This window comes from Danio rerio, chromosome 11 (genome assembly GCF_052040795.2).
Source record: "Danio rerio strain M-AB ecotype USA chromosome 11, GRCz13ab, whole genome shotgun sequence".
Classification (NCBI taxonomy): Eukaryota; Metazoa; Chordata; class Actinopteri; order Cypriniformes; family Danionidae; genus Danio; species Danio rerio.
The window spans coordinates 7,198,411-7,224,970 of NC_141031.1; the positions used below are offsets into that span (position 1 = coordinate 7,198,411).

The window sequence follows — 26,560 nt, forward strand, 5'->3', positions numbered from 1 at the left end:
TCTACATGAAGAGAGAAAGGCTTTTTATAGATGTATTTCAAAAATGTAAATGAATTAAAACATACCATGTGAATCAATAAAAGTTTATGCAATTCAAATATACATATGCACATATTTACAGAAATCTTGCATAATATAGGAACAGAATTATCAGTTATTAGTGACTGACATTTCCACACTAAATCCATCAGCAATGAAGCTTCTCCCAAACAATGAGCTGGACTCTTCTGAACCCCTGAAAGGCCATCTTTCTATTGACTAGATTGACCGATAACTGCTGAGAGAAAACATGTGTTCTTTCATGTACTGTGTGATGAAACCAAAGTGACGCCAGGACAGAGCTGGGCTTCATATGTTCTGCAATAATGTTAAATCGAGTGCTGAACATCTGTGAGGGGATTTGCCGAGTGTCCAGAAAGAGTGAAATTGAAAACAATCACAACGGACAACCATAATTTAGGTTTTTATCTTGCATCTAGTGCAGTCTAAAGAATAGAAGACATGTATATGTATAACTTGGTCATATACAGTCACCGGCCACTTTATTAGGTACACCTGTCCAATGCATTTAGGCATGTAGACATGGTCAAGAGGATCTGCTGCAGTTCAAACCGAGCATCAGAATAGGGAAAAAAAGGGGATTTAAGAGACTTTGAATGTAGCATAGTTGTTGGTGCCAGACGGGCTGGTCGGAGTATTTCAGAAACTGCTGATCTACTTTGATTTTCACGCACAACCATCTCTAGGGTTTACAGAGAATGGTCTGAAAAAGAGAAAATATCCAGTGAGCGGCAGGTCTGTGGGCGCAAATGCCTTGTTGATGCCAGAGATCAGAGGAGAATGGCCAGACTGGTTTGAGCTGAACCCAAATAACAACTCGTTACAACAGAGACATGCAGAAGAGCATCTCTGAACACTTAAAACTTTGAAGCGGATGGGCTACATCAGCAAATAATTTGGCGTCAACAACATGAAAGCGTGGATCCATCCTGCCTTGATTCAATGGTTCAGGCTGGTGATGGTGGTGTAATGGTGTGGGGGATTTTTTCTTGGCACACTTTGGGCACATTAGTACCAATTGAGCATTGTGACAACACTAGAGCCTACCCGAGTATTGTTGCTGACCATGTCCATCTCTTTATGACCACAGTGTACCCATCTTCTGATGGCTACTTCCAGCAGGATAACACGCCATGTCATAAAGTGTGAACCATCTCAGACTGGTTCCTTGAACATGACAACGAGTTCACTGTACTCAAATGGCCTCCACAGTCACCATAGCTCAATCCAATAGAGCACCTTTGGGGTGTGGTGGAACGGGAGATTCGCATCATGGATGTGCAGCCGACAAATCAGCAGCAACTGCGTGATGCTATCATGTCAACATGGAGCAAAATCTTTAAAGAATATTTCCAGTATCTTATTGAATCTATGCCAAAAAATTAAGGCAGTTCTGAAGGCAAAAGGTGGTCCAACTGGGTTCTAGTAAGGTGTACCTAATAAAGTGGCCAGTGAGTGTACATAAACAGAGCTTGGACTACATTGTTCTTGAGTTCATGAAGCCTGCAGCTTTCTTTCCAAAACAAAAACATTTCAACTAGTGGTCTCAGACTTTTTAAAAGGTATTATTCTTTCAGAAATCAAGTCAAGTGGTTTATGAAATACGATAGCATTATGCTTAAATCCACTGCATCTTCCCTGATCAGTCTGGTTAAATCTCTTTTATTTTCTCTCTGTATCTGCTTATGTCCTTTTTGATATTTTAAACTTGGCTCTCTGTGCAGAAATGAAAGCCAGACACAACACACACTCAGCTGTGTTCTAGGAGTTTTGAGTTTTGTCTTATCCGCTTCATATGAAGAAGTCCAGTTTGGGTCCAGCAGCGAGTCTCGTATTCTCTCTGCGCTCTTGATAATCAAGAATACAAGTCTTTAAATCCCTTGTTGAATCCCTCTGGTGAGGGTAGAGGTAGTGATTAGTGGCATCCGCAGGCTCTGACGACCATGTTGCGGTACTTTTTCAATATTACGTTGGAGCTGTCATCGAAGTACAAAACTGAGATTCCGTGCAGCTGAGTTGGAGCGCAGCAGGGCTTCGGGACAGTTTCAGGGTTTATGAAATGAACCTAGGAAAAAAACAACAACACATGATTTGAAGATGATCATGGAGTACAAGTAAATACAAAGTTGCAAAAACCTCTGTGACATCTGAAAATTTCTATCAAGACGAAAACAAATTCCAGGCGCACATGTGCAAGTTCATTCATTTGACTTTATTCTGGGCAGTATGGAGGCTCACGTCTTCTTTTTCTTCCAAAAATATTTGCTATACCCCTATAATTTTGTTTATGGTCGGGTAGGGGTGAATGTTAATAAAATATAATTAATAAATAATTTAATTAAATGTATAATTAATTCTCCTTAACTTCTGGCTGGGCTGTATCCCTTTTAGCAACAACTGACTTTCTTCACTGTGGCAGCCATAATGAGTATTGCACTTTTCCCCATTCATTGCAATGCAAGTGAACAGTCTTTGTATACCTATAGTCTTTAAAAGGAGGGAGAGTTCACTTCCTTATTAAAACCTGCATGAGATGATCTCAAAATTCAATGTTTTTTTTTAAGAAATCAGGAAATGCTTCTTTGCCTTCGTTTCGTACATTTCGGTAAACTAATTTGAACAATTCCTTACATTTAGATAGCACTTTTCTTGACACTCAAAGCGCTTTACACATTAAGGTGAATCTCCTCATCCACCACCAGTGTGCAGGATCCACATGATGCGCCATTTTGCGCCAGACCACACACCAGCTGAATGGGGAAGTGAAGACAGAGTGATGAATCCAAGCAAGATATGGAGATAGTTAGGAGGCCGAGATGGATGGAGACCAGTGGGCAAATTTGGGTTAAACCCCTACTCTTTTTCAAAGGATACCAGGGGAGTTTTAACGACCACAAAGAGTCGGGACCTCGGTATAGCTTCTCATCCAAAAGACGGCGCTCTTAGTATAGAGTCCCCGTCACTATACTGGGGCGTTAGGACCCACACAGACCACAGGTTGGGCACCCACTGCTAGTGTAACCCTGCTGGGCCACCCAACCCACTCCGAGCTGGGATCGAACTGGTAACCTTCCGCATGGGAGTCGGTTGCTCTACCAAGGAGGCTAAAGACCATAGCCTCTAGCGTCTGTCGCTAGAGCACCTTTATGCTGCGTTCACACCAGACGTGGAACGCGCGTCAAGCGTGAGTGATTTACATGTTAAGTCAATGCAACCGCGCGAATAGACATCCTGCGGCGCGATACGCGTGATTGGCACTGCCCAAATGATGAGAACTGCATGGTGCGAATGGCGTGGCACGAATTGAGAGTTTTGTGCGTTTGACGCGCTTAATTGTCGCTTTAACCAATCAGGAGCTTGCTCTTGTGGGGGCGTGATTGTGACATATCGCCTGTTGTCGGTGTCCCAGGGGAAATCCCCCCGCAGACACCGACAAGAAGTTCATCAAACTGGGCTGGGCTCAGTCAGCAGCACCGCTGAAAACCTCCATCAGCCAGGTTCAGTTACTGGAGAGCTGGATGCACCTCTGAAAGGATGTAGTGGACTCAGACACGGCTCTAAACGTATCAACGCTGTTTATCATCCTTCATAAAGCACATAAACACTGTTATTTTCCTCATAAAATCCATGTTAGCCCTTTAGCTATGAAGCTAGAGTCACGGGGCAGACAGAAGCCCTGCCCATCACTCAAATCCGCGTCTGTTCTGAAGTGAATTTGACACGCGAATGAAGCGGGGTTTGACGCGCGAATGAAGCGGGGTTTGACGCGCGAATGAAGCGAGTAACCTCAAATGTTCACGCGACTATTTACGCGCGAATAGCGCGAGTTATCTGAGCGTTCCGCGTCTGGTGTGAACACAGCATTAGAGGTAAGAGGAGTGAGGTTTACCTGCGCAGCACCTACTGGCTGGCCTCCGTTACACTCACCCCCCCTAAACCTCACTCCCATCCAGGTCACGGCACCAATGTAACCCCGCCGGTCCTACATCGACCTTCCGCATGGGAGTCAGTTGCTCTAACAAGGAGGCTAAAGACTATGACCTCTATCATCTGTGGCTAGAGCACCTTTAGAGGTCAGAGGATTGAGGTTTACCTGCAAAGCACCTACTGGCTGGCCTCCATTACACTAATCTCACAAACACTACTTCCAGCAGCAACCTAGCTTTCCCATTTGGTCTCCCATCCAGGTACTGACTAGACACAGCCCTGCTTGGCTCACATGACCAACCATGTGAGTGATGCAGAGAGCTAGCTACCGGCTAATTAATCCTGAACAGATATTAGGAGTACTTAAGAGGTGAATTGCTTTATGCCAGATGAAAGTTTCGGAGGAAGTTTGTAAATGAGATTGACACTACGTGAGATCAAATTAATTGATTTTACGCGCGGAAACTTCAAAAATGAATAATTTGGACTCTATATACAATGAACTTTAGATTTGAGACTAAGTAAACAATTTAATTGTGCTCTGTTTTGGTCAAATTTGAACCTCACGTATTATCAAAAAAACAATCATATGAGTTGGATCATATGAGAACTCTTCTTTTAGTTGAGAACATATCTGTGGAACTCACCAGTGTCTGTACAATAGCATGGTTTGTGGCGTTCATATAAGAGTTCAAAGGGAACACACATTCGCCCTCACAGTAGTATGCGGCATAACCCTCTGGGGCGATGATCCAGTCCTGAAAGCACAAGACAGATGAGAAGGTTTAGAAGTCATACAAAAGGCATACAACGAAAAATAAGTATATACACGTATCCGTCACCTGCCATCCCAGATCTCTGAAGCTGACGTAGAGTTCATGCTTTTTGCAGCCCTGTTTGGGATCTATGCTGGCACCCTCTGCATACATCAGGTGGAAGGTTTATTAAATATAGAATATTTGAAAGTAAAAATGAAATAACGCAAGATAACATGTAATTGTGAGAAGCATCACCTGTGGCTTCAACTGTTTTTAAAGCCACCTGGCTGTGTGCTGTGCCAGGTTTGGCGTTTTTAGTGCGGTGATGACCTTTCTGTTTGCCTCCTGATGCCGAGCGGACACTGCGGAGGTGGATTCCTGATGCTTTCAAAAACGCCACCATAAACGGCTGCTTATTCTGAGCTCCACTGCTGCCCACCAGGCCAGCTCTTCTTGGGTTCATTCTTGCACCTATAGAGGTCGACAGTGAGTTGCATGATGACTTTAAGTTTAAAAGGGGTCCTATTATGCCCCTTTTTACAAGATCTTAAATAAATCTCTGATGTCCCTAGAGTGATGTTTAAGCTAAAAATACCTAATTTCTGAATGCTAGAGTGTATGGGTGTTTCCCAGTAATGTGTTGAGGCTGGAAGGTTATGCAATGCTTAAAACATATGCTGGAATAGTTGGCAGTTCATTCTGCTGTAGTGACCTCTGATAAATAAGGGACTAAGCCTAAGAAAAAATAATGAATGAATGAGATTAGGCTCTTTTCGAAAGAGAATGGAGCTACAAACGTCTATGTGTTAACATAGTGGCAGATTCAAAACGGGAGGGTCCCACTTTATATGAAGTATATGACTTAACTAATATGTACTTACATAGGAACTAATAGTTTGTTACAATGTACTTATTGTGTAAATAAACATATTTACTGTGTACTTATTCTTGATTAAATACATGTATGTAATTACATCTGTAATTAACTTTTGTAACTACATTTGTAAATACACTGTTGACCATCCCTTACACCTTAACCCACCCTTAAACCTACCCATGCCACCAAACCTGTCCATAACCCAACCTCTATCCCAACTCAAAAGCACCACAAGTGTTCTCAAATACATTATAAACACAGTAAGTACATTGTGTTTATTTTTTTGATGTAAGTACATAGTAGTTAAGGACACTTAATATAAAGTGGGACCAACGGGGGTAATGTTAAATCCTAAAAAAAAGTGGCTCAGACCACATTTGTTTATCCTAATATAAAGTGTTCTTGGAGCTTTGTTTGGTTACATTTGAACTTATAAAGTCACATGGAACGTATTGACAATGTTTTGGTCCCTCTTCTAGACTTTAAATGTTGTGACCATTGCTCTCTATGGCGGATTAGTAACTTGGGTTTCATCTAAAACAGAGATGCCAAAAGTAGGACCCGCAGGCCAAAGTTGAGAGAAATCAAAACTAACCAAACTGATTTTGTTAGCTCACGTTGCTAGTTTTGTGGTGAACAACTAATCTGTGTATGTCATTGAGAAGATAAATTGTTTGCATACGCTTGCGCTTGGCGCAGAAGTATAAATCAGCCTTAACTCTTCAAGATATTTTACTCTTGAACCTATTCATGAAATGTTATTTTGTTATTCTAGTAGTATAGCTGATCTATATAGAACAGTATAGGTTGTTGTTTTCACACAGGGTAACACTTTATTTTGATGGTCCATTTGAGTATTGGTAGACTGCTTAATATCTGCGGATACTGCCCCTTCAACAGACATTTAACTGACTATAAGAAACTTTGCAAGTGCATGTCAACTTACACTAACCCTAACCTCAACCTAACAGTCTACTTATAATCTAATGAGAATTAGTTGACATGTAGATGCAATGTAACTTAAATTCAACCAACCCCCCCCCCCCCACACACACACAAAAAAAAATTATACATGCAACTAGAGTAAAGTAATTATGACAGAAAACCAACTTTCTCAAAGCCCTTGAAGCACAATTCTGCCAAATGATGATTTAGAGTGGTAGTTTGACAGGATGGGTTATAAAGGTATCTTGATATCTGAAGTTGCTCACCATGTGAGGTCTCCACTAAGAGCTGCAGTCCTAAGTTCTGACCTGGGTTTATAACCCAGTGGTTACTGGTGACCGTGAGGTCAAAGACCAGCCATCCCTCTTCTGCAGCCCATACCACTCGTGAGTCCAGCAGGTACAGCTCCCTGTGCAGGGTCAGAAGAGGTCATAAGGTATATGGGTTAGTAAGTGGATATGAAGAAATAATAGAAAACGCATAAATAATCAGTGTCCTTCATCCATGTTAGACATGTACAGTTGAAATCTGAATAATTAGCCCTCGTTTATTTTTTACCCAATTTCTGTTTAACAGAGAAAAAAAATTTGAACACATTTCTAGACATAATAGTTTTAATAACATCTTTAATAACTGGATTATATTATCTTTGCCATCATGATAGTAAATAATATTTGACTCGATATATTTCAAGACACTTCTATACAGTTTAAAGTGACATTTAAAGGCTTAACTAGGTGAATTAGGTTAACTAGGCAGGTTATGGTAATTAGACAAGTTGTTGTACAATGATGGTTTGATCTGTAGACTATCAAAACAAAAAATAGCTTAAAGTGGCTAAACATTTTGACCTTAAAAGGTTTTTATTTTATTTTATTTTTTATAAAAACTGCTTTTATTCTAGCCGGAATAAAACAAATAAGACTTTCTCCAGAAGAAAGAATATTATCAGACATACTGTGAAAATCTGTTAAACATCATTTGGGAAATATTTAAAAAAGACAAAATTCAAAGAGGGTAAATAATTCTGACTTCAATTGTATATATGTTAATATATTCTGTGTGAGTTACAGGTTTAGTTGTCCAAGTCTACAATTGAAGGTGGGAAACAAGATGGCTGCTCTCTCCATTTATTAAACTGTTTCCTTGTTTAAAGTAAACTGGTTCAGATTGTGGCCACTATATCTTTTGTTGTTGTTGACAAAAATCACCTATCATAATTCACTTTTGACTGTTTGTAGGGCAATACGCTCCATCTTTCCATGTAGGTTCTCACCTGTTTAATTGTATGTAGGTAACAAATTGAAAATTGACTTTTTTAGTAATAGTAATAACTTCAACAAACCATGTGACTTGAAAAGTTTCGATTGAAACTACAAATGCTGAATGTACTTAGTTCAGTTTCTCAAGTATTTATAGTAAAATAGAGAAATGGGTACATCGTCTGATGTATTTAGTGTACAAATGTATAATATACAAGTCATAGCTAGGGCCAAACAGACTCTGCACACGCAGAAGGCCACAAATTTCCACAGATTTATAGCCCATTATTAAGTCTATTTATCTATGTAATGTAATGTGTATTTATAGCGCATTTATTGTGTATGATCATACACTCAAAGTTTAACGTCTCATCCGAAAGACAGCGCCCTCTGACAGTATAGTGCCCCCTTCACATTACTGGGGCATTAGGACTCACACAGACCACAGGTTGAGCGCCCCCTGCTGACCTCTAACATCACTTCCACAGCAACCTAGCTTTCCCATGTGGTCTCCCATACAGGTACTGACAAGGCTCAGCCCTGCTTAGCTTCAATGAGTAACCTGTCTTGGGCTGCAGGGTGACATGGCTGTGAAATATGTAGTTGTGTATTTGTGTGTAAATGTAAGTTTATTCAATTTTTAAAATAATTTCAGTAATATTACTGACTAATATGAAAAAGACTATATGATTTATTTACACTAAAGTTTGTAAAGTTTTTTGTGGCTTTTAGTAGATTATATGAAACTTGCTTTGTTTACCAAATGAGTGGATCTAATTGGATTTGCATTGAAAACACTAAATACAAGCTACAAAGGTGTTATTTTTTTATTTTTATACATTAAGTTTTTAGTTACGATACACCCAAAATAATTCAACATCAATCCACAGTTTTTGTACAAAATTCTGCGCAGAAATAGCATAAAATGTACGCAGATTCTGTCTGGCCCTAGTCATGGCTCACACTGAAGTCCCTTTCAAACCAGCCAGATAACACGCTGACACAGCAAATCTGCAGAGCGCAGAATCTGTTGTGAAATCTGCTATCTGCTTGGTGATGAAATCTTTTGCCCTTACAAAAACATCCAAATCACACACATTCCTGAACACAAGTATATTCTGCACAATAGTAAAAGTGGCTGCACTTTAAATCACTCAGTGACAATCTGCTTTAGAGTGGCTTAAATGAATGTTTTTTTTCAGTCATAATTCACTCATCCTCCACGGTTTGAGTTTCTTCTGTTGAACACAATAGAAGATATTTTGAAGAATGTTAAAAACTGATAGCCACTGACTTCCGTAGTATATGTTTCTGAATATGGCTGTCAATAGATAAGATACACTCTTAGAAATACTCGTAAAAGTCTCTGGGGCAGTATTTTATCCAAAAGGTACACTTCTGTACCTATCAGGTCCATCTTTGGACCTTAAAAAGGACAAAGTAGTACCATGAAGTACGAGTGTGTAGGGATGTCCATATCCGATCACGCAGTTTCAGACGCGATTGGAATCAGACGATGCCTGCTGATCAGGGCTCGAATGAATATATATATATATATATATATATATATATATATATATATATATATATATATATATATATATATATATATATATATATATACACACACACACACACATACATACATACATATATATATATATATATATATATATATATATACATATATATATATATATATATATATATATATATATATACACATACACACACATACATACATATATATATATATATATATACATATATATATATATATATATATATATATATATATACACACACACATACATACACTGTGTATATATACACACATACATAGACCTCTTGCCATAGATTTCTTGCCTTCGCACAGAAACAGCAACGCATGCGGCATGACATTACTTTGTTGCAGAGATGCTATTGGTTAAATGCCGGCAAAGTAGAACACGGAAGCAGCTTGAAGCAGAAAGTGCGAAAATGTCTGTAAAGTTTAGATATGTTACACGACCAGCTGGAAGTGCGATATGTACATCGATTTAGCAGCATTTATGAAACTGTTTAACAATAAATGAATATTGTGTCGGTTGGGTTTAGGGTTGGGGCGTTGGTAGACATTAAAAAATAAAATGTATTACGTAATTTAATAAATAACATAAATAATACTCATTGCGACGACTGTTTTTACAATACTGCAATGGTTGGGTTTAGGGTTGGGGTGGGGTAGACATTAAGTAAATACAATTTATTGGGTAATTTAATAAATAAACAACACTCTGTACAACTACAGTTTTTACTTTATTGTGATGATTGGGTTAAGGGTTGGGCTTAGGGTAGACATTATTAAAATAAAATGTATTATGTAATTTAATAAATAGCATAAATAATACTTTGTACGACTACTGTTTTTACAGTAATGTTATAGTTGGCTTGGAGTGGGGGGTAAACTTTAATAAATTACAATTAATGGGAAATTTAATAAATAACAAACAATACTAAGTACGACGACTGTTTTTACAATACTGCAATGGTTGGGATTAGGGTTGGGGTAGAAGTTAATAAAATACAATTTATAGGGTAATTTAATATATAAATAATACTCTGTACAACTACTGTTTTTAGGTTACTGTGACGGTTGGGTTAAGGGTTAGGGTAGGAGTTGACGTTACAATTTACTGCGTAATTTAATAAATAACAAAATACCCGGTACAACTACTGATTGTACAATACTGTGAGGGTTGGGTTTAGGGTTGGGGTGGAGGTAGACGTTAATAAAATACAGTTTAATTCAATAGATAACAAATAATCCTCAGTATGACTACTGTGACAGTTGGGTTTAGGCTTGGTATGAAGGTAGACGTTAATAAAATACAATTTATTGGGTAATTTAATAAATAACATCAATAATACTCTGTACAACTACTGTTTTTACAGTGCTGAGACGGTTGGGGTTAGGGTTGGAGTTGGAGAAAACGTTAATAAAATACAATTAATGGGAAATTATTATAAATAATAATCGTTAACTTCTGGTCACAACCATATCTGATCTGGCAATAACCGAGTATGTCTGAGTATGTCTGCAGTATAAAGTTGATGATGACACCATTGCCATAGTAAACTGTGAGATATGTAAACTTGGGATTGCAAGAGGTGGAAAGGAAAAGGCTACATTTAACACAACAAACAGAGTTGCTGAATGTTAAAATAAGGTGAATTAAATAAAAGATAAGGAACATCCTGGATCTGTTTCTTCACTCTTCTGTATTATTTTTTTATGTATATTAAAGAAGTATCAGATCAGGTTATAGTATCGGTAGATACTCAAAATCAAATGACTTGTACTCGAGGGCAAAAAAATCTGATCAGAACATCCCTGCAAATTCATACCTTATCATGTCATAAAGATACAAAAGTATGCCCTTAAGGTACCAATGTGGACCTGTTAGGTACAAAAGTGTACCTTTTGAAAAAGTGCTGCCTTTATTTCTAAGAGTGTACTAGTATCCAACATTCTTTAAAGTATTTTCTGCTGTGCTCAAAAGAAAAAAACTAACTCAACCACATTCACAATAAAGTTTTAGACCATGCAGTTGCATTTGAGTTGCTCCCATCCTCATGACTACTTCTTCATGAGGTTTTCCATGTACACAAACAGCAGAAATAAAACAAAAAATGCCATCTCCTGCCAGAACTTGTTGTCCCTCTCAGATAAAGATATCTCAGAATAAGCTCTACTCCATAAGATAAGAACTTGAGGTCTGGCTGATACATTTCATGAAATGAAAAAAAACAACCGCACAGGCAACAACATGTTTCCAAGACAGCGTCAAAGCTCTGTCTTATTAAATGTGTCATTGCTTTAAAGAGATCAGATTGTCCTCCGGTGATGAAAACCCGGGGGCTTCTGGACGGCTCTTCTAAACAATGGCTTGACTAACAGGTAGGATTTCAGACCTCGAAGGCATCGAGAGACTAGGTCTTTATGTTCCTCCTGTCTAGTCGCCTTGCTGTCTGTGCATATCAACCGTCTCTGCATGACAATGGGAGAGTCGCAGGAAGGATGATTCACAATGGGTGGTCTTCTCAGAGAATGTGAGCATCGGGGGGGATGGATAATGCTTTAGTATGCGTGTAATTTAGAACAAGCAACCAAGGAGAGACGTCTGTCTGAGCATGTCTCACCTGGAGGACTTCTTCAGGATTTCCCTTTTATCGGCGCAATCGAAACGTTGCAAGAAGGTGTTATCGAGGTTGAGGGAATGTGATGAAGTGATGAAGACAGAGACTGCTCCTCCAGATGTCTGAGGTGGAGAATCTCCCTTCCACTGAAGACTTTGTATCTCAATAATTGACAGTAATGGTTTTGTAATGGCGGCTGCTCTCACTGCTTGTTAGCAGCCACACCGTAAATCAGATTAAGGAATTCTGTGGGAGCCCTGGCATTAGACACGTAGCACTGGGCAGACAAATCAATGTGTGTGTGGATCCATCCCTCCCATTTTCAGGCTTAAAAAAAAGTGTGGGTGGTGGCATATGTTTCATTTCAGACGTTTCCCTGTGTTTTTTTATAATGTCTAGAGGCCTTTACATACTGCTATATTAAAAATCTACCAACATGAACATACCAAAGTCATGATTTAGCTTTTGCATATCTGAAAAATTATATCCCTCAGAGCTAACACAATAACCGAACCATAAAGGCCTAGGGCAAACAGATGTACATCCATATTGAAGTGAACATGAAACCTCATGCTCATTTACTTGCATAATTTGAACTGTTTTAGAATAGATTAGGACATTCAGTGTGACCATGAGACATGATATATTCCACTGACGTGATCATGAAAGTGGGCGTTATATACCACAGCGCAACAGATGGTAGGAAGGGAATGGTTGGGGACAAGATTTGTAAAGTTAGTTTGATGGAGCTATTAATTTCACACAGGCATCATTAAATAGGAGCTAAACAAGGACCAGTGTTGGGTAAGTTACTTTTAAAAGTGACAGATTACAAATTACCGACTTCTACTGGAAAATTGTAATCTGATTACATTACTAATTACTTCAAAATAACAAGTAATCGGATTACTTTTAATAAAGTTACTTTTAAAACATACAAAATATACCTATAAAATACTAAATAAACTGCAGCTCTTTCAGTGATTTTATATTCACTAAGAAACAGTGGGTTGAACACAGCAGCTTGACATTTTCAGAAGACGTTTCTCAACATCATTCTCTCATTATTCACTTGTTCCAAACCTGTTTGTCTTTTTTAGAACACAAAAGAAGAAATTCAGAAACTGGATGCTAGTAACCGTGTATCGGTGTTTGGCTAATAAAGCAGGTTGGGCGCCAGGGGTTAAAAAAAAAACCACTACAGTTTCACAAATAATTCAATCAAATAAAAAATTAAACTTTAACAAATGCACGGTTTAATCAAGTAAACCAAAATCAAATATTCAATTCAACAAACAAATCAATATATTAATAACGGAGAAAACAAAAAAAAAAAAAAAAACTATGCTTTAACATCAACACATTTTAGTTAAACTCGTCATGAACCAGATAAACTTAAATTTCCAGGCCCAGGCACAGTACCTATTAAGTACCATTTACAAAACAATCAACGGGTGATAAATTAACCCACCATAAAGATATAAATCAAGTAAATCACTTCTGAATACACAAAAGTCAATAATAATCAAATTTACCTACAAATAAATAATAATAATATTTTAAGGTCAAACTCATCACTCATTTAGACTTCATCGAACTTAATTATACACTTTTTTTTACATAGTAGATTTTCCATTTGTGAACTGACATTCTTAGTATGAAAAAGCACTGTGGCGTTTTAGTGTTGTGTGTTTGTCTGAGGTAATTAGTCCACCGAAATGTGTATATTCCATACAATGTATGAAGCAAATCGGTCAGTTCTTGTCACATGACGTGTGGTTTTCAACCGTGTATGCCTGGAAAATGTGAACGCATGCAATATACGCTCCCAATATGTACCCGCAAGTCCTGCCAGTCCTGCACAAAAATCTAATTTAGCCTGTTTAGCCTCAAGCCTGATTTATACTTCTGCGTCAGGTGACCGGCGTAACCCAAGGCGCAGGCAACGCGCGTGGCTGTGCATTTATACTTCTGCGCGCTGTCTCTGTCGGTCTGCATTAACACTTCCGAAACCCTAGTTGGCAGTGAGGTGTAAATGTTCCTCTGTGTCGAGTTTCTTCGCTACTTTTTTGCATTTCCTGAACACTTCCGGGATGTACAAGTGGCTCAAACTCGCTCATTTTGAGGCAGGAATTGGCGGACGTGCAACAACTTTAACTATGAGGTAAACACAAAACAAAACTTTCCATCCGCAGCTTCTTCACGGGACTCCACACTTGTAAACAATCGCTCGCGCGGCGTCGCACCATTTGCACGGCTCTCGGTCCCGCCCAGACTCGTCAGCGCTACCAAGCCGACCAATAACAGAGCTTACGCTACGCGTCGTTGCGATGTGTAGTTACATTTTTTGAGAGGTGCACGTCAGTGACGGCGATGGCCACGGCGAAGGGCTATGCATCAGCGCCGTAGCATACGCCGGTGTTTGACGCAGAAGTATAAATCAGCCTTTAGTCATCTTTCCATCAAGCAAATTTCTCATGTTAGCCTAACTGATTGGCGATGTCACCGACTGGAGCGAGAGGTGGCAGTAATGCACCAAAAAGTTTGTTGTGGACCACGGTAAAACAGGAAGAAGAAATCGTCATTCTCGCCATCGCATGGATTTACTTTTATCGGCTAGACGACGGCCTCACAGCTCTGTGAATGTCTGTGTCGACACTTATTGATCAGCGATCAGTAAATGTAGCTTGTGTGGACGCTACTGCGCTACTTGACTAAAAAAAAAAAGCTGTAGCGACGCTACCGCCACACTACTGAGAAATGTAGTTAGGCTAATAGCGTCACTACTTGTAGCAACGCTACTGCCCAACACTGTAGAATGCTTTCTATTCAAGTGCTTGAACAAGTTGCTGGTCATAAGCAGTCGAAGGTTCTTTAGAGACTGGACATAGAGTGCATTTCATAGCAATACTTTTGTTTTTACGCTCAAAGAAATCTAAGTAATGTCGGTATTTCCACTTGAAGAAGCAACCACTCTCGACAGCAACCATTTCAGCTCACGTTCTCCAGCAATTTACTAAAAAAAATTATTGACTGATGTTAAATTATTGACTAAATTATTGACTGATGTTGCAGTGGAAAACATGATTTAAAAGAAGCATTTTTTCTTCTAAAAACTATATTTGTAACGCAACTACATTGACTTTAGTAACTGTAATCAAATTACACAAAATTCATTCATCATTCACTCATTCATTTTCTTGTCGGCTTAATCCCTTTATTAATCTGGGGTCGCCACAGCGAAATGAACCGCCAACTTATCCAGCCCATTTTTTTATGCAGCGGATGCCCTTCCAGCTGCAACCCATCTCTGGGAAGCATACACACACACACTCTCACATACACTACTCTCATGCAGCCTACGTCTGAGCTCAAAGGGTGCTTTGAGAAAAAAACACCAGAGAGCAGTGCACGTCGGACAGTTTATCAAGGATGTACCGCTGGATTGCGTCTGAAAATAGTTGTTAAACGTGATATTTAATTAATCTTGGTTCTATCTAATGACGCTTCTATCTTTTGAATCTATCAGGTAACGTGTCACAGCATCAATACACTGCTTCAATCTTTCGCTTTTACTCTTGTACCTTGTAATATTAGCGAAAACCTCAGATACTGTTGGTTGGTTGCTGTTGGTTGTGCACCTTTTTTACCAACCAAGTTTGTCGATGCAATTATAACGACACAGATCACTCTGTCTACTCATGCCAGAGTCCTGTGGAAAAAACTGCTTGACAGTTGGTAATTTGTGTGTAACTTATCTTTACTTATTTATGATTATGTTATGGGTAAAACAAAGACCATGCAGGTCAGGTAGTTGAAACGGTAGGCTACAAATAATTAATTCGTTAAGTATTAACTAATTATTCGTAAATTATTAATTCAGTGCCGCTTACGACGACGATGCTATCCATCGCAATGTTTTTGGGGTGAACACATTAAACGAATACATTTCTATAATGACAAACCTTCTGTGCTGCTGTTGAAGCACCTGGAACACGCTGACATGGAAGGTCTCGTTTTCATAACGCTCGCGAACAAAGTCTTTGTAGATTCGGAACTCTGCAGCGGTCACAGTTTCACCTGGCGGGATGCGAGAAAGGTCAAATCTGAACTCTCTGCGATGCTGATGATACAGTTGAAGGTCTTCTTCTGGATCCACTGCAGAAAGAAGGAGATTATTTATTAAGTGATGGAAGTTTTCGATGTGAAAAGTCAGAATACATGCTTTATATAAGCAAGTTACAGGCTTCAGGCTTTTCTCTCATTTAACTTGACAGTACCACTGCCAACAAACAAGTACACACACTTACACCGCAGCATGTGTCACTGTATCCAGACTTCATTTTGTCAGAAATGCTGTGGAGTCACACTGAGTGCTTATGCTTGATTGCCTCACCCACATCAGTGTGTCCAAAAAAGAAATGTTTGCTTCCATACGCTGATGATTGATCTGGGCACTGGGTACCCTGGGGACTGAAGTTTGGGGGGGGGAAACCACAGGCCCTGCACCCACCCACTACAGACTTCAATTGCACACATGGGCCAACCACAAGAAAAGCTCTGTTGAAGGCCTGGCCGGAAACCAACGATGCCCCACATATACATGTACGTAATGGATACACATGCACACTCAAGACTGTATTTTAGGGGGCTCCTCGCGACGCTAACCTGAGAGACCTGTTAAATGTGGTAAATTAGCCTAATTCCGGATAAGTAAGAGGGTAGCATCTGGGATATCCCATAATATTCCAGACACAACCGACCACATCTGGCAGAAGGTTGTGCATATCCTACTGAAAAGAGCATATCGCCAGCATATGTTGGGTTGGGGAAGGTAAGATCACCACCAGCTTCGCCAAAGATTAATCAAAGTTTGACCAGCAGTATTTCACCATACTAGCAAACTAGCATGGAAATGCACTGCTAAGCTAGCCTTTTCTGTAGAGTAGCTTGGCCTCATTTTTTCTTTCACCAGAATTTGGCATCTGAATCTGTTAATCCACACCCATACACAGCAAGGAAGGCAAAAATGAAGCATCTTCATCAGAATAAACTTTTCAATAACAATAATTATAATTTCCCAGAGATGGGTTGCGGCTGGAAGGGCATCCGCTGCGTAAAACTTGCTGGATAGGTTAGCGCAGGGGTCTCAAACTTTCGGCCCACGGGCCATTTGCGGCCCTCAGTGCAATATTTTGTGGCCCGCGCCGATCGCTGTACACTGACAGAATCAGCGGAGCGGGGAGAGAGAGCGCTCCCCGCTCCGCTGATTCTATCCATACACAGCGGTCACTGGCATTCCCCGCCCGCCGTGTAAACAAAGGGGCGGGGATGTCGGTGACGTCACCACGCACCCCGCCCCTTTGTTAGACTCTGTGACGGGCGGGAAGTGTTAGGAGGGAACTCGCACCGGCCAGAACCAAGGTAAGCTGTTCCCGCCCCTGCCTGCCACTTAGCTACCTATCTGCAGCCTGCCACCTACCTAGCTACAGCCTGCATCTTATATATATTATAGGTAGAGATACAGACTGGCACAGACTGATGTGACTGGAGTGGGGTTCAAGCGGACCATGTGCCTTTTTGGGAGCACATATTTGTGTGAGAAGTTATTCTCCACCTTGAACTTCAATAAGTCAAAGTACAGGTCTAGACTTAATAATGATCATCTTCAAGCCATACTGAGGGTCTCAACTGCTTCCGCTCTAAAGCCAAATGTGGTTCAGATTTGTGAGAAGAAGCGCTGTCAAGTCTCTGGCAGCAAGAAGTAGGCAAAAGATGCCATGTTCAGAAGAACTGTTCATAATCTTCACTCAATGTTCTATTAATGTTCAGGACACTTCATGTTCAGAAGAAATAATTAAAACTGTTAATAATGACATTTGAGGACTTTTTTTTTGTGAAATCCCTTATGTGGCCCAGCCTCACCCAGACTTTGCCTCCTGCGGCCCCCAGGTAAATTGAGTTTGAGACCCCTGGGTTAGCGGTTCATTCCGCTGTGTTGACCCCCGGATTAATAAAAGGGACTAGGCCGACAAGAAAATGAATGAATGAATAATTATAATAGAAATTAACTCTTGGCTGACACCGATCTAAACCCTGGGTTGTTTCCACTCAGCCCTGACCCAGCCGAGTTCATCCTCAGTATTTCCAGCCTGAAAGTGACACAAGCAGAAAGTTTCCTGGAGGTTCTGTGCATCTTTTTTTATACAACGCTAACCAATCTGTCATCGTTGCTGTCGCTGTCAACAACTTTCCACCCGCCTCAAAGCTATGAACTCAGATTTTAAAACCATGATCTTGACTCTGAAATTGCTGACAAATGACTGGAATCACAGGCAAATTGGTACTCATTCACGTAAATAACAATCACACAGTGTAAACTATCAAAGACGCAATCTGAGTGAATCGCCGATGAGTCTTCAACGCCATGGAGATATTTGGCATGCTAAATATCTGGAGCTGTCAGTGATTCAAAATCATGCCATGTGAATTGCGTTCTGATTGAAAATAGCATCTGTGATTACCTACAGCCAATGAGAGTGCAACATCCAGTATTATGGATATCTGCAGGCCAACAGGAGGTTGGGGGAGAAATAAGGCTGGGCCGAAAAACGATATTATATCGAATCGCAATTGAATTTACGTCAATAACAATGATAAGCTCTGGACTTTGTGTTGATATCAGAGATTCACAGAAATTTCGGCCATTTAATGGACCCTCTAATTTTTGTGGCTTCAGTCATTGTTGGGGTACTCTTTTAAATCTGGAAGCATTAACAACTTGTATTGAAATATATATCGTCATCGTTCAATGTGGAATATAATTATCAAGATTGCGTTTTTCCCAGTAAAAGAGCTTCTTTTCTGTCTATTTGGACCAAAGAAATGGAGGAAAAACTAGTGGAAATTTGGCAGGAGCACCCGTGTCTGTTTGACGTGTCACCATGGGTTTACATTCCGAATATTGGTATAGCCTATTATTGTTATTATTTTAAAGATAACTACCCTGTAACATGCTGGAAAGTTTTTATAGTTACCAAAAAATAACCTGAAATGATGTTCACATAAAAATACTATTAAATAAAAATGTTAAATAATATTTGGTCATTTAAAAAAATAAATGTATAGCCTATAACAAATGCCACTACATATTTTTTTTTTCTGTAAATGTATGTTTTTGTTTTCATTTCATAAATTATGTATTTTCTATCTGGGCTACTTAAATTTATATTCTAGCCACCAAAAACTACAAAATGCCTGCCCGAGGGCTACACTGAAAAAAATTATTCGAAGATGATTCCTTGGATTTACTCAATTTCTTTACGTTAAGAGGTTGTAAACCATTTATTTGGGCTGAATTTAAACAAACAAATTAAGTTGAACATTACTAAACTTAATTTGTTTGTTTAAATTCAACACAAACAAATTGTTTGCCACAGTTCTGCATGCAACACTTTTTTCAGTGTACCAAATTTTGCGAGCCCTGAATTCAATCATAACTTAATGTCAGAACAGCTTCATGACAATACTTATGAATAAGTGGCTCTTTTTGGGTTCTCGGAAGCTATAGAAATTAACAATGTAAAACAGGAAATATGTTAGGACCTTTGTTTTTGTTTACATCCCTCAAAATGGTCTATTGTGGGATGTGCTCAACCAACCACCCAACCAATCAATCAATGGTTTCAATCAATATTAATTACATCATAGTCAATCAATCACTTAAATACTTGATTTGAAAGCCCTTAAATGATGACTGGAAATCAGGAAAACATTTATTTATCTAAAAAAAAAGCATTTGAAGTCAACTAGAACAGTATTCCACTGAATTCAGACAATGATAGATGTGTTTTCTGAGAGGACTGAAAATAATTGGGGGTCTAATCAGCTTTTGGAATAGAGGTAAGAGTCTGAGGTAAGATCTGATTTCATTGTTCAAATCTTTTTCTATTGTGGGATGTGGTCAACCAACCAATCAATTAATCAATCAATCAATGGTTTTAATCAGATTAATAGCATAGTCAATCAGTCACTTACATAAATACTTGCATTGAAAGCCCTTAAATGATGACTGAATATCAGGAAAAACATTTTATTATATTTACAAAAAAAGAATTAAAAGTCAACTAAAACACTATTCCACTGAATTCAGATAATAAAAGCAGTGTTTTCTGAGAGGACTGAATATAATTGGGGGTCTAATCAGCTTTTGGTATAAAGGCAATCTGAGGTAAGATCTGATTTCATTGTTCAAATCTTTTTCTATTGTGGGATGTGTTCATAAAAGCCAACCAACCAATCAATCAATGGTTTAAATCAGATTAATAGCATAGTCAATCAGTCACTTACATAAATACTTGCATTGAAAGCCCTTAAATGATGACTAAAAATCAGGAAAAACATTTTATTATATTTACAAAAAAATTAGAAGTCAACTAAAACACTATTTCACTGAATTCAGATTATAAAAACAGTGTTTTCTGAGAGGACTGAATATAATTGGGGGTCTAATCAGCTTTTGGTATAGAGGCAAAAGTCTGAGGTAAGATCTGATTTCATTGTTCAAATCTTTTTTTATTGTGGGATGTGGTAAAAAAGCCAACCAACCAATCAATCAATAGTTTTAATCAGATTAATAGCATAGTCAATCAGTCACTTACATAAATACTTGCATTGAAAGCCCGTAAATGATGACTAAAAATCAGGAAAAACATTTTATTATATTTACAAAAAAATTAGAAGTCAACCAAAACACTATTCCACTGAATTCAAATAATAAAAGCAGTGTTTTCTGAGGGGACTGAAAATAATTAGGGGTCTAATCAGCTTTTGGTATAAAGGCAAGAATCCGAGTTCTTGCTTGTCTTTTACAAAATCAGCTTATGAACAAAGAGGTGAGCTCGCACACTGCTTGATGTATATTGAATTTAGAGTTGAAGGAAATCTGGCTTAACAGTTCATACAAGCTACCGCTGTTCATTTTAATTCGGCATCATCTTGACTAACCTTTTAACCTAAATGTAACTTAAATGGTCGTCTTCTCATTTATTCATTTTCCTTTTGCATAGTCCCTTATCAGGGATCACCACAGCAGAACTTATCCAACATATGTTTTAAACACTGGATGCCCTTCCAGCCGCAACCCAGTACTGGGAAACACTTTCACACTCATTCACTATGGCCAGTTTTAGTTCATCCTAAAATTCACCTATACTGGTCGACTCATGTCAACCAATTTAATGCAGATGTCTTGGTTTAAATTGATGATGTTTATTTTAGCAAGAACAACTGAGTGGAAAGCTTTAGCAAATGATTGTGATTAAGATGTTTTTTTTTTTTTCACTTTCCATTAGTAGGAGATGATGAAAAATAATCAGAGCCTGTGTCAACTATTATGTGAAACACATGATGAGGGAAAATCTGTCTTTTTTTTTACCATAAGCTTCTTTAAGAGCCAGGTTGCTGGAAAACCACAATCTGTTTTCCAATTAAAACTATGAAAGGAAAGTTTGTGAAGGATCATGATATTTTTAAACAAAAATACATCGTTTAAAATGTATTTTCATTTGAAGGAGAAACAAATCAAGGTTATATAGCAGTGCTCTCAAACTCAGTTCCTGGAGGGCCGCAGCTCTGCATAGTTTAGCTCAAACCACCTCCAAATCACACTGTCCTAATAGTCTCTAGACGTCTTAAACACCTTGATTAGTTGGATCAGATGTGTTTGATTAGAGTTGGAGCAAAACTGTGAAGAGCTGCGGCCCTCCAGGAATCGAGTTTAAGAAATATTATATAGGCTCTTTTAATCCAAAATAGTGCTTCATGATATTAAAAAAACTGACATTGCGATATTTTGTATTTCTTTGATATTTATTGGGATGCTAGTGCAGCTTTATTTGGAAAGAAATCTTCATTTTAGATTGATCGGGGTTGACTTTGTAGAGGATTGGATCTTGAATAATATATAACAAATAAGTTACAAGCATGGATAAATAAAATACAGTGTTCTGGGGAGTCTAACAGTATTCAGGTACAGATATTGAACCATCAACACTGCATAGTCGTTATTGTATATAATGTAATATTTGTTAAGGTTGCAAACACTCAAATTTCTTGTGGTCGGAAGTTTTAAACTCTAATATGTTCAAATGTTCACACAGTCACAGGCCTTAAAGGGTCACGAAATACCAAAACACATGTTTTGAGCTGTTGACAGTCGTATATGTGTCCCACACTGCTAAAAACACTTTTAGGACACATATATTTCACTAAAAAGTGAAAATTGGTTGCTTTTGCGTTATTTCAAGCAAATTTGTACTTTCGGTTTGAAACTAATTTTTGAAGCTGCGTCACGGCCATGAGATCTTAGTGTGTATTCCAGCATGTAGACTGGACGTCTGTACCTGGGAGTGCCTTATTACGTCTCTGAGTGTGCTGCAATCATTAAGAGAACGACTTGGTTCAAACCAATCAGCGCGCTCTATTGTGTGAGCGGTGCAACCTCATTAATATGCATGATAGCTTCGAAGACTGTTTGTACCTGTACAATGTTCAGACGGCAGACAGAGACGCCACGTTGTGTTGCCAAGCGGGAGAACAAGAAATGTTTGGATGTTCCAACACAATCTCACGGCAATTCGTAACTTTTTCATTTAGTGGCGTATGAATTCGTACAATCTATTTTGTACAATTTAGTACGATTTGCTTATCCCCCAATGACGGTTGGGGTTAGGGGTGGGGTCAGGTGCCACACCACCTTTTTAAAATCGTACCATATCGTACGACTGAACTCGTACGAATTCGTATGAATTAGCCACTAAACTGGCAAAACGTAAATACTTACGTTTTCTCGTGAGATCAGCCTGGATGTACTGGTCGTCATCAGTGAAGTTTTTGATTTCATTTTCCTTCTATGAGAGCGCAGCTAGACTCACGTGTGGACTACAGTGCATGCGACGTGCGACAGAAATACGTGTCTAAGAAACGTTGTTTACCCGAGAGCTTTTCTCATCTGGAAATGGTGAAATCCGGATTTGCCACTCGTCTCCTTTTAACAAAGACGTGGCTCCAGTTGGTGTTGATTGTCCTGTCTCTACAGATTTGGTAAGTGAGCGACTAGTGGTCTTTGTTTGTTTATTCAGAGAAAAAGTTAGTTTGTATCATCAGCAGTACTCTGATGATACAAAATCTGCTATAAATGCTGCTCTCCGAGTGTAAACATGTAAGCACCACAATCAAACTTACCGTCTTGAAGAATTTTCGCCGCATTTTGTGACAGGAATAACACAAACGGCTTTCTGACGCTACCTACCATCTAAGTTACCGAGAAATGCAGAGGGTTTTTTTCTCTCATAAACAGTTAAATGGTTAAATAAACATAGTTATTTAAAAAAATTTGAAGAAATGCTGGTTGCAGAGTTGGAAGTTACATATACTTGGAACTTAACAGTGGTTTAAAGAAACACTTCAAGTCTTCCTTGGATGTTTGCAAGTCTGTTACTTCAGTGTTTGCAGGGTGTTTACAGGGCTGTATCTAAAGTAGGTAATTGTTGAGGTTCTAATGTGGTTGTTGAGTAGTAGTGAGAAAACACTCAAATAGGCACACCAGTCACCAAGTCTGAATGACTCAAACACATCATAAGCCTGCCCTCTCATAAAATGCGCAATATAACACATTGAACAAAATTCCCAAGAGGTCAGCCGGCATTATTTTCCACTCCCATGCTATTTTTACTGCGTATTCAAACTACTTATTTAAAATGACAACTTCATGATGACAACTTAATCCCTTAAGTTTTAATCCATTTAAATTTGTAAACTAATAAGTTAACTTAACTCCTCATATTGGCCCATCGCAAATCGATTATGTGGAACCCAGCATTTTTTACAGTATAAACATTGACATTTGCACTGAAGCTCTTATGCTGTGTGGAGATTTCCAGTGTATTGAAATAACGTTTTCCTTTGTCCAAGAGACAAGACTTCAAGAAAGGTATACTGACTGGATCATAAATCCTTCTGTGCTCAATAAACACACACACACTTTCAAAATGTTTCTATCATTAGCTAAACACAAATGGAATTACATACACACCTCAGCATACAAGCAAAGTCCTTTTCAATCCAAACACATAAACACTTCACGCATGCTAAAAGGCCCACTCTTGAAAGTAAGAGTGTTTGAGTGATGAATATGTCCCTCCATGTCTATCCTGCCCTCAGCACTCTTCAAAAATCCTTCCCTAAATCCTAGTCATGCAAAACAAAACCCATTAAAACCCTGTGTCTCAGACCTTTGCGGGGATTCTGTGCAAATACGGTCGCTGCCAATGGAGTTAACCCAATTAGATAATTAAAAACATTTTTCTCAAGCCCCCTTTATTTTCCCAGCTAAATCTTGCTAGAATAGCTAATTTAAATTAAAACAAAATAAACTTAAAATGCTTCTATATTTTGGTTAAACGCTTCTAAAAAAAGTTCAAAGGCTTACTAAACTCTTAAAAAATACATGTTTGTTGTTTGTTCAAAATAAAATGAGGTCAGGTAAAATGAGCTGAAACAACACGATTTTTGTGCTTTTTTGGCGACAATTGTTTCTTGTTCAGTCCTCTTACATTTGCAAATGAGTCTATTAAAATGCAAACTGTTAAGTTAACTTAATTTCTTTATGTTGTCCCAACACAAATTGATTGTGTGGAACTTAGGATTTTTTTAGAAAACACATATATTGAAGAAAAATAGCAATATGTTTATATATTACATTATATTTATTTATTGAGCACTTATAACAGAACTCCCCTTACAGATTTATTTTAAATTACTATACAAGATTATATGTATAATAATTAATTGTAAAACTCGATAAGTAAAGATATTTCAAGCTAATTAAGGAAAACATTTGCGCCAAACCATTTAAGTTGACACAAAATGGTTTGAGTACTGTAAACGTGTATGTGTGTGTGTGTGTGTGTGTGTGTGTGTGTGTATATATATATATATATATATATATATATATATATATATATATATATATATATATATATATATATATATATATATATATATATATATAGAGTCATGTACACGTATATTATTTGTCTTAATATCATCAAATATTTGGAGTAGTAGTAACTTAAACAACTTAAGTTCAGTTAAGTAAATCAGTACAGAATTCAGTTAGAACAAAGCAAAGCCCAAACAACTATGTAGCTACTCAAATGGTTTGGTATTACTTCTAGCATTAGAGTTAACACAAAAATATAATTAATCAATTTATAACTCATTAGGTTTGAGTTCTGCTTAACAAAGTCAGTTTGAGTTGCTATAACTCTTTTTCATTAAAAGTTATGTTTGCTGTTTGTTCATACTTATTTAAAATGAGCTGAAACAACAACATTTTTGAGGGTTTTTTTCTTTAACTTAATTGTTTCTTGTTCAGTCCACTTACATTTGCAAATGAGTCTATTAAAATGCAAAGTATCAAGTTAGCTTAATTTCTTCATGTTGTCTCAACACAAATCGATTGTGTGGAACACATATTTGTTTTCTTAAATTTTTTTTTTTTTAAATGAATGAAAACAGCAATATAAATGTTTATTTTATATATATATATATATATATATATATATATATATATATATATATATATATATATATATATATATATATATATTTATTTATTTATGTTTTAGTTCTTATAACAGTACACCCCAACAGAGCTTTATTTTGAATTACTATACAAGTGTTTTTATACATTTACTGTAAAACCTAATAAGTTAAGGAAAACGATTGCGGCAAACCATTTGAGTTGACACAAAATGGTTTGAATACAGTAAACTACATATATATTGAGTCATATACACTTATATTATTTATTTATTTTTTTTTTTAGATTAGATTAGATTCAACTTTATTGTCATTACACATGTACAAGTACAATGCAATGAAATGCAGTTTAGGTTTAACCAGCAGTGCAATAGCGGCAAGTTCAGGATACAGGAATTAGTTATAAAGTGCAGTTATAGAAAACTATGGTGATATTTACAGATGGATGTACTATCAAAATTATATACAGGTTGTATAAGCTATGAGCAGATTTACAATATATGAATATATGTGCAGATTGCTATTAATAATCAATGGGATGGCCATTGATGGCCGTATTATTTGTGTCAATATCAAATATTCAAATATTTATAGTAGGGATTTAAACATTTTAGGTTCAGTTATCAAATCGGTACGAGTTCAGTTAATAGAACAAAAAGTCCAAACAACTATATAGCTAATGGTTTGGTATTGCTTATAGCAATGGGGTTAACAAAAATAAAATTAATTTATTCATAAACCTGTTAGGTTTGAGTTCTGCTTAATATAATCAGTTTATGACTTACCATAACGCTTTTTCATTAAAATATATGTTTGTTCATACTTATTTAAAATGAGCTGAAACAACACAATTTTTGAGTTTTTTTTTCTTCAACTTAATTGTTTCTTGTTCAGTCCACTTACATTCGTAAATGAGTCTTTTAAAATGCAAAGTATCAAGTTAACTT

General features: G+C 37.7%; 2 protein-coding genes across 6 annotated transcripts in view; one reads left to right on the plus strand and one right to left on the minus strand.

Moving 5' to 3' along the window:
• The window catches only part of ranbp3a (RAN binding protein 3a), a 1,280,039-nt gene that overhangs the window by 1,182,809 nt on the left and 70,670 nt on the right, over positions 1-26,560 (plus strand). The window lies entirely within an intron of this gene.
• bmp7a (bone morphogenetic protein 7a) overlaps positions 7-26,560 on the minus strand; it is a 36,949-nt gene continuing 10,395 nt past the window's right edge. For 2 of the 4 annotated variants that reach the window (XM_087271807.1, XM_087271808.1), the window contains 6 exons: positions 15,974-16,166; positions 6,834-6,976; positions 5,001-5,216; positions 4,830-4,906; positions 4,635-4,745; positions 7-2,125 (listed from right to left, as the gene is read on the minus strand). In XM_087271807.1, coding sequence (XP_087127933.1) covers positions 1,976-2,125; positions 4,635-4,745; positions 4,830-4,906; positions 5,001-5,216; positions 6,834-6,976; positions 15,974-16,166 — 890 coding nt within the window. In that variant the 3' untranslated portion in view covers positions 7-1,975. 4 annotated transcript variants of the gene reach the window in all.